Raw genomic sequence first — 16186 nt, forward strand, 5'->3', positions numbered from 1 at the left:
AGTGTGCATGCGTATATAAAGGGAAATTAGATTTTAATTAGAGAATTCTATGTCAAGGCTTCATAACGGTTCATCTCTAGTTAGAGTCTATTTACTTGTAATAAGTAGTTGTTTATGTACTTCATAAAAGCATAGTCTGTGCTTTCTGTTGACCTTGGTCCAAAGGACAAGTAGATTGGAAAAGCTCTGTATACATTTTAACGTCCTAACTTTTGTGATGACTTTGGGATTAGTGAGCTTGGATAGCCAGCATGCTATCCCATTGAGTCCACAACATAAGTCAAAGACAGGGTTTATAATAGGAATGCATTCTATAGATTTATAAAAGGTATTGAAAAAGGTGTCATATGATATATTTCTCAGCAAAGCTGAAATACATGGAATAAAGGCACAATGACACATGGATGCAGAGTGACAAGAGGCTGAGAGGTAGTAGTAAATGGTTACTATTTGGTCTGGGAGGATCTATAAAATGAAATCCCCAGAGTTTTGTACTGACACCACTTCTGGATGGATAAAAAAAACTGGCTAGGCAACAGGAGACAGAGGGTAGTAGTAGAAGGGAGTTTCTCAAATTGGAGACCTGTGACCAGTGGTGTTCCACAGGGATCTGTGCTGGGACTACTGTTGTTTGTGATATATGTAAGTGATCTGGAGGAAGGTGTAGGTGGTCTGATCAGCAAGTTTGCTGATGACACTAAGATGGATGGAGTAGCTGATAATGAAGGGGACTGTCAGAGATTACAGTAGAATATAGATGGACTGGAGAGTTGGGCAGTTCTGGTCGCCACATTACCAAAAAGATGTGGATGTTTTGGAGAGGGTGCAGAGGAGGTTCACCAGGATATTGCCTGGTATGGAGGGTGCTAGCTATGAAGAGAGGTTGAATAGATTAGGATTATTTTCATTAGAAAGACAGAGATTGAGGGGGGACCTGATTGAGATCTACAAAATCATGAGGGGTATAGACAGGGTGGATAGCAAAAAGCTTTTTCCCCCCAGAGTGGGGGACTCAATTACTGGGGGTCATGAGTTCAAAGTGAGAGGGGGAAAGTTTAAGGGAGACATGCGTGGAAAGTTCTTTACACAGAGGGTGGTGGGTGCCTGGAACGCATTGCCAACGGAGGTGGTAGACGCAGACACGTTAGTGTCGTTTAAGCTATATTTGGACAGGTGCATGGCGGGGCAGGGAGCAAATGGACACAGACCGTCAGAAAATAGATGACAGGTTAGACAGAGGATCTTGATCGGCGCAGGCTTGGAGGGCCGAAGGGCCTGTTCCTGTGCTGTAGCTTTCTTTGTTCTTTTGTTTGTTCTATAAAATATAGATGAATTAGGCTCAGAGTCTGCTACACTATTGAATGAGATCATGCTGTTCAGAAAACCCTAAACTCCATTTTCACACCTTTTCCCCATAACCCTTGATTCTCTTACTGATTAAAAATCAGTTTCCCTCAGTTTTCAATATTCTTAACAACCCAGCCTCTGCATAAAGATCTCCACAGACAAGAAATTCTTTTTCATCTTTGCCTCAACTGAGTAACTTCTTAATCTGACATTACGCCCCCGACCTTAGGCTTTCCAACAATCAGATCTGCTTCTACCTATTCGGCTTTCTGGGAAACTTATATGTTTCAATAAGGCTGCCTCTCATTCTTCTAAACTCAGATCTATGCAATCTGATCTATCAACCTACTCGACTACCTGTCATAGGAAAAGTCGTTCATGCCCAGGATCAACCCAGTGAACCCTCCCTGGACTGCCTCCAATGTCAGTGCATCGTTCCTTTGGAATGGGGACCAAAACTGATGCACCGATGCTACCTTCACAGACATCGAAAATTGATTGCCAAAACTTGAGACATACAGATTATACTGCACTGATTCCAAACTCAGAAGCAGTAGAAGAGAAAATTATAAGGAATAAATGAGGAATATGGATTAAGGATGAACATGAAAAGTAACAGACAATGTTACTAATCAAAGTTCTAATGCCAGAAATGAAAAGTAGACAAGTGCTGGAATGGATGAATAGATTCACAGAACTTGGGCAGATTGACACAGGTGATAGATATGGTTGTCAGATCCAAAGGAGAAATAAGATAGCCAGGACTGGCTTTATCAAACTAAAGGGCGTGTCAACACAAAGAAAAGCTGAACTTGAATCTTCTGAAATGAATGCTCAGGTGCTGGATTTTGTCATCTATGATATACATCTCAGAGACATGGGGCTAGAACTTCCGATGGGAGGACAGTCATTTCAGCAGGACCACATGAAATTCCCATGGCTCTGCAGGAATTGCCTGTGAACTTTAAATTTCCAATGGGAAATTACTCAGCATTGAAAGTCTTCCAAGAAGTGTCCACAATTGAGTTAAAGTTAGAGACTTCAGAGAATTATGCAGTTATTACATGACTAGGGCTGTGGATAAGGCTTTAGTTGTATGCAAAGTTGTGGAGAGAGTTAAAGGGTGTGGGGTGAGTCAGGGGTGTGTGTATGTGCAGTGTGTGCTCAGCAGAGGTTAAATAGTTTCCAGAGTAAGCAACAGGAAAGAGAGTATGGAAAGGGTGAGGAATCTGACCAGGCATAGCAGATAGAAGGGCGCAATCAGAGGGTGGAGAATGTCGTACTTGAAAGCACGCAATGAACAAAACAAGGCAAGTGAGCTTGTTGCACAGACTGAAATTGACAGGTTCAATGTTGTCAGTATCACAGAGACATAGCTGCAAGGGGATCAGGGCTAGGAACGAAACCTTCAAGGATTTGCCTCCCATCAAAAGAACAGGCAGATGGGCAGAGGGAGTGGGACTGCCTTGCTAAAAAGACATGAAATTAAAATCGACAGTAAGAAGTGACATAGAGGCAAAAGGTGTCAGAATTTATATTGGTAAAGTTGAGGAACTGACTGCACAGGAAAGAAAGACCATGATGGGGTCTGAGGAAGGGTCATCAGATCCGAAACATTAACTCTGATTTTTTTCCTTCACAGATGCTGCCAGACCTGCTGAGCTTTTCCAGCAGCTTGTTTTAAGACCATGGTGGGAGTTATGTACAGTCTCCCAGCAGTAGTCAGGATGTGGGGGAGAAAATAACTCAGATAGAACAGGCATGTTAGAAAGATACTGTTACAATAATCATGGGGGAGTCCAATATGCAGTTGAACTGGGAAAATCACATCGGCAGCAGATCTCAAGAAAAGGAATTCATGAAATGTCAATGAGATAGTTTTTTTGGTACGGCCAACTACGGAACAGGCAATTTTGGATTGAAAGACATATAATAAGGCAGACTTGATTAGGGAGTTTAAGATGAAGAAATCGCGAGGGAGCAGTGACTACAATGTGACAGAATTCACCCTGTAGCTTGAGAGTGAGAAGATTTAATCAGACGTATTGGTATTACAATGGAATAAAGGTAACTACAAGACATGAAAGGAGGAGTTTCTCAAAGTTGATTGGAAACTGAATCTCGCAGAAAACGCTGTAAAAGTAGCAATGGTAGATGTTTCTGATGGTAATTCGGGAGGCACAGCAGAAATTCATCCCAAGGAAGAAGAAACATACTAAGGGGAGGATGAAGCAACCATGGCTGAAGAGGGAAGTCAGAGACTGCATAAAAGAAAAAGAAAAAGCATATAGTGGTAAAGATGAGTGGAAAACAAAAAAAAAACATTAAGTCTTTAAAAGCCAACAGAGGACAACAAAAAAAAGTTATAAGTGGGAGATGATGAAATACGAGGGCAAGCCAAGTCATAATAAAAGATTGCAAGAGTGCTTTCTTTAGATAATTAAAAGGTGAGACAACCAAGAGTAGACATTGGGCTGCTGGAAACTAAGTTAAGTAGTAATGAAGAGCAAAGAAGTGTCAGAGGAACTGAATAGGCACTTTGCACCAGTTTTCACTGGAAGAAACTAGCAACATAACAAATCTTGCAAGAAAGTCAGGGGTCAGATGTATGCGTAATGGCTATCAGTAAGGAGAAGATGCTGGGGAAGCAGAAAAGTCTGACAAATCACCCAGACTGGAGAGACTGCACTCCAGTGCTCTGAAGGAGACAGCTTTGGAGTCATCTTTCAAGTATCAATGGTTCCAGAGAGGATCCCAGAAGACTGAAATGTTGCAAATGTAACAGCCCTGTTTAAGGAAGGATGAAGGCAGAACACAGGAAACTATAGGCCAGTTAGCCTGACCTCAGTTGCTGGTGAGATTTGAGAGTCCATTATTAAGAATAAGATTGCAGAGTTTGTCGTAAAATAGGGCACAGACTAGTGGAGGTCATGCCTGACAAGTCTGTTAGAATTCTCTGAGGAGTTAATGCACAAGTTAGACGAAGGAGAGCCAGTGGATATGATCTGTTTGGGTTTCCAGAAGTCATGTGACAAAATGCTGCACAGGTGGCTGCTAAATAAGGCAAGAACTCATTGTGTTAGGGGCAAGGTAGTGGCATGGATATAGGATTGGCTGACTGGTGAAAGGCAAAGAAAGGCATGAAAAGTAGTTTTGTTTTCAGGATGGCTGCCAGTGATTACTGGAATTTCACTGGGGACGGTGTCGGCACAATAACTATTCACATTACACGTTAGCAATCTGGACAAAGTAACTGAAGGCATTGCAAAGTTTGCAGGTGACACAAACACATGTGGAGGGTCAGGTAATGTTTAGCAAGTGGGGAGGCTGCAGAAGGACAGCCTTGGACTTGGACATGTGAGGCGAGTGATCTAAGAGGTGGCAGTCTGAAGGTGGCACGTTATGAGGCTGTGAATTTTGGTAGGAATAATAGAGACATAGAATATTTTCTATATGGGAAAAGGCTTCAGAAATCCGAAGCACAAAGTACTTAGGAGTCTGAGTTCAGGATTGTTTTAGGGTTAATGTGCAGGTTCAGTTGGTGACTAGGGAGGCAAATGTAACATCGACATTCATTTTATGAGAGCTAGAATACAAGAGCAGACTATACTGCCGAGGCTGTATGAGACTCTGCTCAGACTGCATTTGGAATATGGAGGGCCGTGCTGGGCCTTATATCTAACGGAAGAAATGCTAGTATTGGAGGGGGTCCCTTCGAGGTTCACAAGAACGATCCCTTGTCATATAAGTTTAGAAGGATGAGGGGGGATCTGATTGAAACTTATAGAATCTTGAGATGCCTGGGTACAATAAAAATGTGGAGAAGATATTTCCACTAGTAGGAAAGAATAGATCCGGTGGACACAGCCTCAGGATGAAGGAACAACCCTTTAGAACTGAGATTGGAGGAATTTCTTCAGATAGAGTGGAGATTCTGCGGAACTTATTGCCACAGAAGGCTATGGAGGCCAAGTCAACGAACATATCAGCGATGATCGAATGGCAAAATACCTTGAAGGGTTGAATGGTCTAACTCTGCTCCTTTATTTTGTGGTCTTATGGATTCTTACCAACTTAGTTTAATAGTTGCCTCAGAAAAATTACAGCAATTGAAACCTGATCTAATTCTGAATAACACCTAAACTCATCACCCTGCTCCCTGCAACACCACTGGCCATAACTTGACCATTTTGGATCCAGCCAGATGAACACCGTCACTCCAACAACCTGACCCAAATTCCTCTGCTCTTTTACTGTACACATTTCTTCTTTTGAAGTGATGTCCAATTCTCTTTTTGAAGTTGTTAAATTTGCTTCTACCACTTCAGGTCATAATTCAAAACATAAAGTGTACTATTTTACACTCTGGTTATTTTGCCCATTATGTATGTCAGTGTTTTTTGGTTGCTTATCTCCCAAACAGCAGAAGCAATTTCTGTCTACCAACCATATCATAGAAAAACTTCAATACAACTGAACACACAAACTGTGAATGAACAGTTCACCACTGAAAAAAAGAGACATAATTCATGCAATACTTACAAATGGATTTTTCAAAGCCTCAAGAACATCAGTGGAATCATTGAGTTCTTCAAACAGTAATGATTCTACAAGATAACAAAACAAACACATTTACTACGGACCCAAAATGTAGGATAAAGTTTTCTAGAAAATGAAACGTTCTTGACAACATACCATCAATTATAACACTGTAAAGCAGAGGACGGCTCAGGTACAAACTGCAAGAGTTCATTTTGCGTTGTATAGCAACCTTAAGGCTGTAACCTGCACAAACATCATACAATGTTGGGACATATCCCATGGTGCTTCAGGGACTAAGCTGAGATCCACTGTGCATTTTTAATCACAATGCTGTGGTTGGTATAGCATGAGCACCCTCTGCTGGAAGTAGATGGGCAAGATTTAAAGCACTAATATTCTGAGACAATCCAGAATAATTAGAATAATTGGAGTTTTCATCATAGAAAAAACATCCCAAAGCGTTTTGCAGAAACATAATGATACGAAAATTCACATCAAACCAAAAACTGAGATATTTGAAGAAGTGACCAAAATTTTATTTGACGTAATACTAAGACGTGAAGAGAAATAAACGTGTGCAAAAATAATTCCTGACTTTAGGTCTTGGATGGCTGAAATTCAGTACTAAAGCAAAGCAAGTGGCGGATGCACAAACGACCAGAGTTGGAGAAAGAAACAAAATTCTTGGAAGTCTGTATGAGATTTGTAGACTTCAGAAGGAGAAAGGCCACAAAAAGATGAGAAATTTTAATGTGAGTGCTGAGGGACCGATAATTATGTAGGTCACCAAGCATGGTGTTGATGGCCAAAGAGGACTTGGAGTTTTGGAGTTTAGATCTAACAAATGCATGCATTAGGATGGGCAGCAAAACAGAGACACTAGGAGATGAGAGACTCATCTTGGAGCCAACAGGTCACTGAGATTGCAAGAGTGGATGTCAATGCAAGGCAATGGTGAATGAGGGCTACATATGACAACTTAACAGAGTTTGTGGCTGGGCTCAAAAACAATGGGTTCTATGTTACCAGAGTTTAAATTCTCTAATGTTCCATTATCCATACACTATTCACACTTTGACAGACACTAGAACTTTATATGCAAGTCACACTCTCAATAATTGGAACATTCCTTTTGCTGAAATCTAAACATCCTAAAGGCACAGGGTTACAATTCAGTGACCAAAGTCTTTACCTTGCAGAACACGCTGACATTTTTGACCCACCAAATAAGTAAAATATGTTAATCAGCTCTCAGTTACATTTCCAAAAAGTATTTTTAAGAAATTCTGCAAGTAACAAATATCCACACTTCTCTCATCAGCTGGAAATAAAACACAACCCTGATAACTGGGGCCCATTTTTCTATTGGGTCTCCATCCTCATCCAGAACTCTTGCCTCATTTGACACATGCCAATCTCCACAAAAGACCAATGCAATTCGATTTATATGACCAAATTTTCAATGGTTTCATTTAGGGAATCATTAAAGTTTATTTGCAAGAACTGCTTTTGTTTGGGGCACCATTAAAACTTCTACTTGGAGCACAGCCGTTTTGAAAAATGGCTTTTTGAAGAAGGGTCTAGGCCCAAAACATCAGCTTTCCTACTCCTATGATGCTTCTTGGCCTGCTGTGTTCATCCAGCTCTTGCTGGCTGGTTTTGTTGTATTATTTTTGAGGCAGTGAACTGCTCTAAACAATATTGTCTGGAAACCAAAAGTTGGAGTAAACTCTTAACTAGTATTTAATAACAACATATTTATTTTGCACTTGTAATGCAATAAAACATCCCAAACAGCTTTCAAGGAAAATTAAGCACCAAATTTCTTACAGATGATATTCAGGAAGATGGCCAGAAGCTTAATGGAAGAAGTAGGTTTAAATTGTAAACTTTGTGAAGAAAAATAGGTAGAGAAGTGGAAATGTTTAGGAGGAATTGTTAGAACTTTAGCCTTGGCACCAAAAGACATAGCCACAAATGATGGAGCCATACATATTTTAAAAAACCTAGGAAAGCTCAATAGGGGAGAATTAGATGAGTGCACTTATTAGAGAAGGTTGTGGACTGGAAAAGATTACAGAGGTAGGAAGTGTTCAAGCAATGGAATAATTTGAAAACGAGGATTAGTAATTTAACATCAAGAAGCTACTTGACCAGAAGCCAATATAGATCAGCAAGCACAGGGAGAATAGGTCAACAGGACTTCCTTCCACTAAGATAAACAAAAACAAAGAAAAGTTTTTCTCTACAGATTTTGTCAGACCAGCCGAGTTTCTCCAACAATGTGTGTTTTGGTTCTTCCAGTAGATCTAGGTTTATGCAGCATAGCTTGTGGGTGACAAACCAGGACTGTGTTGATCAAGTCAGATTTCAAGGTTACGAAGACATGAAACTAAGCTGTACAGTCAGAGTGAGAGAGGCATCCTCAAGGCGAGACTGATTCAGAGTGAATAATTGGAAATGGAGGTCAAATGGGAACTCAGGACAGGTAGAATGGACAAAATGAGGTGCTTTAGTTAATATCTCATTTCTTGCAGTAATGATTAAGAGCAAGAGGTTAACAGGAGAGGAAATCAGGCATCAGTTGAGAGGCCTAGCTGCACTGAGGGCCAAGAATAGTGTGGCATCGCGAATGGAAGGCTAATGATCAGAAATGCTGATCAAACCTATTCACCATTCTTTAAAATGAACAGGGTGGGGGGTGGTGGTGGCGGCGGAAGGGGTCAACCTAAACTAGAAAGAAGTAAAAGGAAGCATAAAAGATGCTCAGGAGACGAGAAACAAAGCCAAGCACCAAGTATGCTTCAAAAGCGAATGAAGTCAAAAAGATAAAGTTAAAGGCATGTTAAAAGAATGCATACAGCATTTGCAACAAGGCAGACGGTTATGACAGTTGTCATCATAGAAATATGGCTGTGCAATAACCAGGGCAGGGAAGTCAGTGTTCAAGGATAGCTGATGTTCAGGAAGGATAGAAAAGAAGGAAAAAGAGGTAAAAGAAAAGGGCCTACATAGTTGCCAGATATAGCAGTAATTCTGGAGATTTATAAAATATAATAAAAGTTCAAAAAAATTGATATAGAAAGGGAGAACAGGATATGCATGCAATTAACAAATTAAAATGCAACAGCCCATAACGGCCTTTATAGGTATGTAAAAAGGAAACATTTGGCTGAGTTCATGTGGACTCACTGCAGGCAGAGTCGCGAGAAATTATAATAGCAAATACAGAAATAGCAGCAAAGCTGTATGATTACGTTGTGCCCGTTTTCATTGAGGAAGATTCAATCTCCCAGAACTAGAGACTAAAGTGGCTAGAGAAAAGAAATTGAAGGACATGAGCATTAGTAACAAGATTTTATTGAATGTGTCAATGGGCTGACAGTTGATCAATGCTCAGGACTTGATGGCTCACACTCTGAACTGTTGAACGGGGTAGCCGTAGAAATAATTGATGCATCATTCTGTAGATTCGGAATGAGAGCTGCAGAGTTAACAGTGGAAAATATCACCTCACGATTTAAAAAGGGAGTGAGAGAGAATACAAGGAACAACAGACCTGTTAGCCTTAACTCAGTCATAGGGAAGTTGCTAGAACGCATCTTGGAGGATGAGATAAATAAGACACCCTAGTTGATAGCGATCTGACTGGACACACTCCGCACGGATTCACCACCGGAAATTACATTTGATAACTTTTTAAGACAGCACTAACAAAAATAACATGAGAGTTAATGGACTGCGCATTCTTAAATTTCCTCAAAAACTTTTGATAACGTCCCCCACAGGAGTCTGTTTTTAAAAATTAAAGTACACAATGGGATATAATGTACTGGCATGGATTAAACAGCGGCTAACAGACAGAAATAAAACTGCAGGACTAAAGGGGCATTCTTACTCCGGCAGGCTGTGACCAGCGGGATGTCAGTACTTGCGTTCCAGCTGTTCACAATACATAGCAACGGTTCGAAGCAGGAAACCCAATGTCATAATTCCGACACTGTGAATGATGCAAGCCTAAATGGGCTATGCGCAATACGGAAGGAGACTTCAGGGGAACTTGGACAGGTTAACGATCGGGCAAAATCTTCCAGCACTTACCCAAGTCCCGGTCCAGGTCCCAGGACCCGCTGCCAACGTCACTGTCCGGCGGGCTCAACCACCCGCTTAACTCGGTGGCCATGTCCCGAGCCCACGTCTGCCCTGGAGCTTTCCGTCTCTCCTTCTGTCTCTGTGTACCCCGGTTTCACACTCTTTCTCGCTATCCCCCGAATCTTCTCTGTCTCTATTTCTTCCCCCAGTCTCACTGTCTACTTGTATCTCCCGGTTTCTCTCTCTCTCCGTCACCGAGTTTCACGCTCTCCCCATTCTCCGGTTTTGCTTTTTGAGGACTTTCCGTCGCGTGAAACACGTCAGCCTGACAACAACGGCGTGTTCGGACTGTCAAACAACAAAAATCTCGAAATCGCGCAATCTGGGAGAGTCGTTTTCCGACCCCCCGCCCCCAACACCGCAGGAAACAAGAAGCTCGGACGCCGAAGATGTGAAGCAAAGACGGAAATCGCTGGAAAAACTCATCAGCGTCCGTGGAATAGCTCTGATGAAGGGTCTAGGCCGGAAACGTCAGCTTTTGTGCTCCTGAGATGCTGCTTGACCTGCTGTGTTCATCCAGCTACACACTTTGTTATCGCAGAGTAGACGTGTCGGCTCGAGTGACCCTTCATCCGAACTGGTTGTAGCTAGGAGAAGATGTGCATTGAAGACAGGGAATGGGAGAAAGGAGTGAACCAAAAAAAAGTGGAGTTGGAGCCCAGAGAGACGGACCGCAGCAGCTCAGTAGATAAGGAGCATCATCTACCACATTTCGGGGTGAAATGTCAGGTTTCAACATTCCATGTGAAATTTGGACAAGATTCAACTGCCAGGAGACACGCCAGGGAAGACAAGCCCATTTGCTCCACAGGCTTCACTGAGGATCAGCACAAGCATCTTTATTTTCTGGGAGATAGCAAGAACTGCAAATTCTGGAGTCAGACATAAACACACTTTGCAGCTGGAAGAACACAGCAGGCCAGGCAGCATCAGAGGAACTGGAAAGTTGACATTTTGGGTCGGGACCCTTCTTCTTTTCACAACATCAACTTGCCTGCTCCTCTGATGCTGCCTGGCCTGCTGTGTTCCTCCATCTTATTTTCTGCATGGGGACCCTGCAGCCTTTGGGACTCAATATCAAGTTCAATAATTTTAGGGCCTGAACACCACCTTCGATGCACTTCGTCCAGCTCCACACCCCAGGTCCTGTCATCATATGGGCTGCCTTCATGAAATCCAATTCATTTTCACCCACTAATTTTCACTTCATTAGCAGTTTTTTCTTGTTTCTCCATCGCTCACAGTTATCCATCCCTTTAAAAACCAAAAGAACTGCAGGTACCATGAATCAAAGACAAAAATAGAAATTGCTGGATAAACTCAGTGGTTCAGGCAGCATCTGTGGAGAGAATCAGAGTTAACGTTTCAGATCGAGTGACCCTTCCTCAGGTGAGTTTTGAGGAAGGGTTACTGGAAACATTAACTCTGATTCTCTCCACAGACACTGCCAGGGCAGCTGAGCTTTTCTATCAATTTCTATTCTTATCTCACTTTGCCCAATTGTTTGCTGTTCTGTGTCTCTAGGCTGTATCTCCCCCTATTGTTTAATCCTTTCTCTCCCCACTCCAATCTGGTGTCTTCAGCTGGTTTATCCTACCTTCTGACTTCTGATCCATATTACTGCAGTCTGCTTTTAAACCTGAGGTCCTCCAGCTCCATAGAAGAGGAAGTAAAAAATAACTAAATATAGTACTTGTTGCCCAGGCCCAACTGCCCTTGAGAAGTTGGCATTCAGCTACCTTCTTATACTGCTGCAATCCATGATTTGTACCTACAGTGCAGGCAGCACAGTGGCTCAGTGGTTAGCACTGCTACCTCACAGCGCCTGGACCCAGGTTCGATTCCACCCTTTGGCAACTGTCTATGTGGAGAGTGCATATTCTATTCATGTCTGCTCTGGTTTCCTCTGGGTGCTCTGGTTTCCTCCCACAGTCCAAACATGTGCAGGATAGGTGGATTGGGCATGCTAAATTGCTCATAGTGTCCAGGGGTGTTTAGATTGTGGGATAGACTCGGGGAATGGGTCAGGGTGGGATTCTGTTCGGAGGGGCAGTGTGGCCTTGTTGAGCCGAATGGCCTCTTTCCAACCTGTCAGGATTCCATGAGTACTGATGGGGAGAGAATTTCAAGATTTGGACCCAGAAATAGTGAAGGGATAGCAATGTAGTGCCAAGTCAAAATGTTGTGAAACTAGTGGGAGAACTTGCATGTGGCAGCATTCCCATGTATCTGCTGTATTTGACCTTCTTGAGCTCATAGATTTAGCAGGTGCTGTTAAAGGAAACATGATAAGTTCTTGTAGTGAATCATAGAAATGGCACATACTTTTTGCACTGTGCATTGGTCAAGAAGGAATTGAATTGTTAAAGGTGATAGTCAAGGTGCTAATTAATTGAACTGCTTTGTACTGGATATTGGTGACTTTATTATGTGTTGCTGGAGGTGCATTCATCCAGGCAAGTGGTAAATATTTCATCAGGCTCTTGACTTGTGTTTTGTAGATAGTGGACATGTTTTGGCAGGTCAGAATTCTCAATCTTTAGTCTGCTTTTGTAGCCACATAGTTGTATGACTTGTCCAGTTACATTTATGGCATTGGTAAACCCCAGTAATAGTAACACCATCGAGTGTCACAGAGGGTGGAGGGAGGAGGGTATAGTAGTGAGGTTAGATTCTCTCTTGTTGAAGAAGGTTATTACTTGGCACTTGTGTGATGAAAATGTTACTTGCCATTTCGCAGTCCAAGCCTCAGTGTTATCCAGCTTTGGCTGCATTCATATAATATGGACTGATTCAGTATATGAGGAGCTGTGACTGGTGAAGATATGCAATGTTCAGTGAATATCCCCCCTTGTGATCGTATGATCTTAAGTCATAGGGAAGGTCACAAATGAAGCAGATAAAGATGGTTGGGCATAGGTCACTACCCTGAGGAATTATGGCAGTGATGTATTGTGGTTTAGATAGCTTACAACAACCACAACCATCTCCCATTTTGCTGGGTATGACTTCAACCGTTGATGGTTTTTAGGACGATTTTGGAGAGTTGTTGTTGATAGCTATGTCTTCAGCTGCAGAACTGTGGACAATTCTGACTTTCAGGGCTGCAAGTTTACCAACATGTTACCAGCGACCACAGCCCATGAGCAGAGATTTGTAAAATTAACACTATTTTTCCTAGAACAAATAAATTTAAAAGGTTTTCAAGCTGATGTGATGTTTTCATCGGGTGGAGAAAATATTCCCTCCCCAAAGTAAGTCAAAAAACAAAAGGTTTTAGATTCAAATCATTGGCAAATGATTTAGACAGAAGATAAGAAGACTTGCGTTTGACTGAAAGTTATCAGGATCTGGCACATTTTCCCTGAAAAGCTGGTGGAATATGAATTCATAAATAATTTTGAGAAAAGTCAGACACATAATTGAAGATGAGGAACTCTCAGGTTTACAGACCAAAGGTGGGGACTAGGCCTGACTGCCCTTTCAAAGAACGCACATGGGTACTTCAACCTGAATAGCCTCCTTCCGTGCGGTAAATTTCTGTAGAAAGGGATACATTTTGGGAAGTATGGTGGATGTGAAACTAATTGAACATTTCTTGCAAAGAAGTGACAAAGGCATGGTGGGCAGATCAACCTTCAACTCTGTTGTAAGATTTCTTGACTTTGTTTCCTGCACAATGATTGACTATACAATTGGCTTCCTATTCCTTACAATGTGAAAAATGTTGTTTGTAAAAAGAAAGTGAGGTTTCCATAATCTTACCAGACCATAGGGTTGCTGTCACAGAGAGAGACAACAGGTGGTGGTTTAACTTGAGTCTCACCGTGCCTCAAGCCATTGAAAAAGTTGAGAAAGAGGCTCCTTCATGGTAACCTCAGTTGGTGTAGGAATTGGATCCATGCTATTGGCATTATTTTTGCATCAACTGACCATCCTGCCAAATGAGCTAAAAAAGCAACTGTGTGTTATTGTATGAATCAGGGTTGTTCATGTTGGTTCACTTTTAACAAAGACTCTTCTGTTCCAGCAGAACATCTTGTTCATCTCCATCTCTGAACAGATGCTGATCCACTACGGATAGAACCGGAAAAGTATCAGAGTTTAAGTTGTATCAGAGATAATAGGAACTGCAGATTCTGGAGAATCCGAGATAACAAGGTGCAGAGCTGGACGAACACAGCAGGCCAAGCAGTATCTTAGGAGCAGGAAAGCTGACGTTTCGGACCTAAACTCTTCATCAGACAGGAGGCCCAATTTTGCAGAAAAACAGTTGCAGTGTCGAAAGCACTTTTCATCTCAGCACAGAATAGATGTGATTTGATTCACATTTTTATTGAGATTGAATGCATGTGTCTGCCAGGTTCAGCACAAGGGAGCAAAGGCTGAAGATCCCAAACAAGCAAGCTTTAACTTGGCAACTGTTCTGTGCATCTATTTGTTGCATGTCCAGTCATCTGTCTTACAGATCCTATAAATATCAATTAAATGCTTGTGGATTTAAGTCCTCTGCCTTGCTCTGTAATTTTCCTTCCAGTCACACTTTTTTCTGACATGTCTGCATACCTTCAATTGTGGCTTTTATCCACATTCCCCCTGAAAAAACTCCACAGAGGCTGGTATCCCATCACCAGGTCACCCTTTATTTACATATATATAGTACTTGACACTGGTCCGGCTTCCTCAGAACCAGCTCTGAGTGAGCAGAACCTCTGATGCTCTTCCTCAGAACTGATGGTGGCTGGGAAAATGTCAGTTTATATGCAGAAAATAGGGAGGTGGGAAGGGTCAGGAGTAAACGATAGGATTGAGCCCAAAGCGAGAGAAAGACAGTTGGACAGACAAAAGAGTTGCTAACGATCAGGGTGGGAGGGTGAATACTTGTTAATGGGGACTATAAACTGTAGCCACCATCAGTTCTGAGGAAGGGTCACCGGACCCACAACATTAACTCTCTTTTCTCCTTCACATGTGCTGCCAGACTTGCTGAGCTTTTCCAGCAACTTTGTTCCTGATTTACAGCATCCGCAGTTCTTTTGGTTCATATTCTATAGGTTCAACCTGGCTGACATTGTTACAATCACTACATCCCACACCATCTAAGACGGGGTGTAGCCTTTTTCTTGTAGCCTTTCCTTAAGTGTTTTCACTCTGGGTCTGGTTCCATGGACTTAACGTAGGACATAGGCAGTGTATACTGACCGTAGCCTGCCTCTTGTGCCCAGAGCATCTCAGGAGAAATTCATCCTCTTCTTCAGGGGGTAAAGGCTTTGATGCTAGATGGACGGGGAGAACCCACAGGTTCCAACGGCCTTTCCAGCTGCTCTGAGGAGCTGGGAATGTTTTACTCCTGTCCTGTTTGCAAGTTTACAGATCTCATGTGCACTATGTGCTTGATCAAGACCATCAAACCTGCCTGAATTTTGTCTGTCACTGGAGCTGACGTCGTATCGACTATGCCTCTTACCCTTGCAGGCCTTTTCTGTGGTTTTGGCATCAAACTTCATCTCATGAAGTAAACTGTCTCTCTAGTTTAGAGGAGTCTGGTGCCTGATGCTGTTTCACTTTCCCCCATCAGGTTTGGGAAGGTCAATCTAACCTAGTGTGGAGTCTTCTCCCCATTAGCAAATCTGCTGGAACTACATCTATAGTTGCATGAAGGGTGGTCTGATAATCAGATAGGAACTGGGACAGTTTGGTATGGAGTGAAGATGTTTCTTTAAGCCTGCTTTCAAAGTGTGGACTGCTCTTTCCACCAGACAACCAAGGTATGGAGCTGCCCCTAATGCTGAATGCCACTTAACTTTAGGAAACACTCGAATTCCCTGCTGGTAAATGTGACCGTTGTATGTGACCAACACTTCTGGAAGCCCATGTATTGCAAACAACGTTCGTACTTTTTCTATTGTTATCCCAGTGTTTGACAAATGAACTGTATGCATGTCCAACCACTTTGAGAGGGCATCCACAATGACTAAGGACATTGAGCCCATGAAAGGACCTGCACAGTGAACATGTAACTGAGTCCAGGGTTAACACAGCCATTCCCACGAATATGTGGTAGCTGCTGAATGTAATTTTTGTCCTTGTTGGCATTCTTGACACTGCCCTACCAACACAACTGTGTTTGTATCTAATCGTGGCC

At 42.3% G+C, this 16186-nt stretch overlaps 1 protein-coding gene across 2 annotated transcripts in view; it reads right to left on the minus strand.

Moving 5' to 3' along the window:
* atf6 (activating transcription factor 6) overlaps nt 1–10335 on the minus strand; it is a 305742-nt gene extending 295407 nt beyond the window's left edge. Inside the window, exons 1-2 of one of the 2 annotated variants that reach the window (XM_048539583.2) lie at nt 9991–10335; nt 5890–5954 (exon numbers count right to left, since the gene is read on the minus strand). In XM_048539583.2, the coding sequence (XP_048395540.2) occupies nt 5890–5954; nt 9991–10072 (147 nt within the window). In that variant the 5' untranslated portion in view covers nt 10073–10335. The remainder of the gene's footprint in view (nt 1–5889; nt 5955–9990) is intronic. The other variant, XM_048539582.2, reaches the window with a different exon arrangement.
* Nucleotides 10336–16186: the final 5851 nt, after the last annotated feature.

This window comes from Stegostoma tigrinum, chromosome 8, assembly GCF_030684315.1.
Source record: "Stegostoma tigrinum isolate sSteTig4 chromosome 8, sSteTig4.hap1, whole genome shotgun sequence".
NCBI lineage: Eukaryota > Metazoa > Chordata > Chondrichthyes > Orectolobiformes > Stegostomatidae > Stegostoma > Stegostoma tigrinum.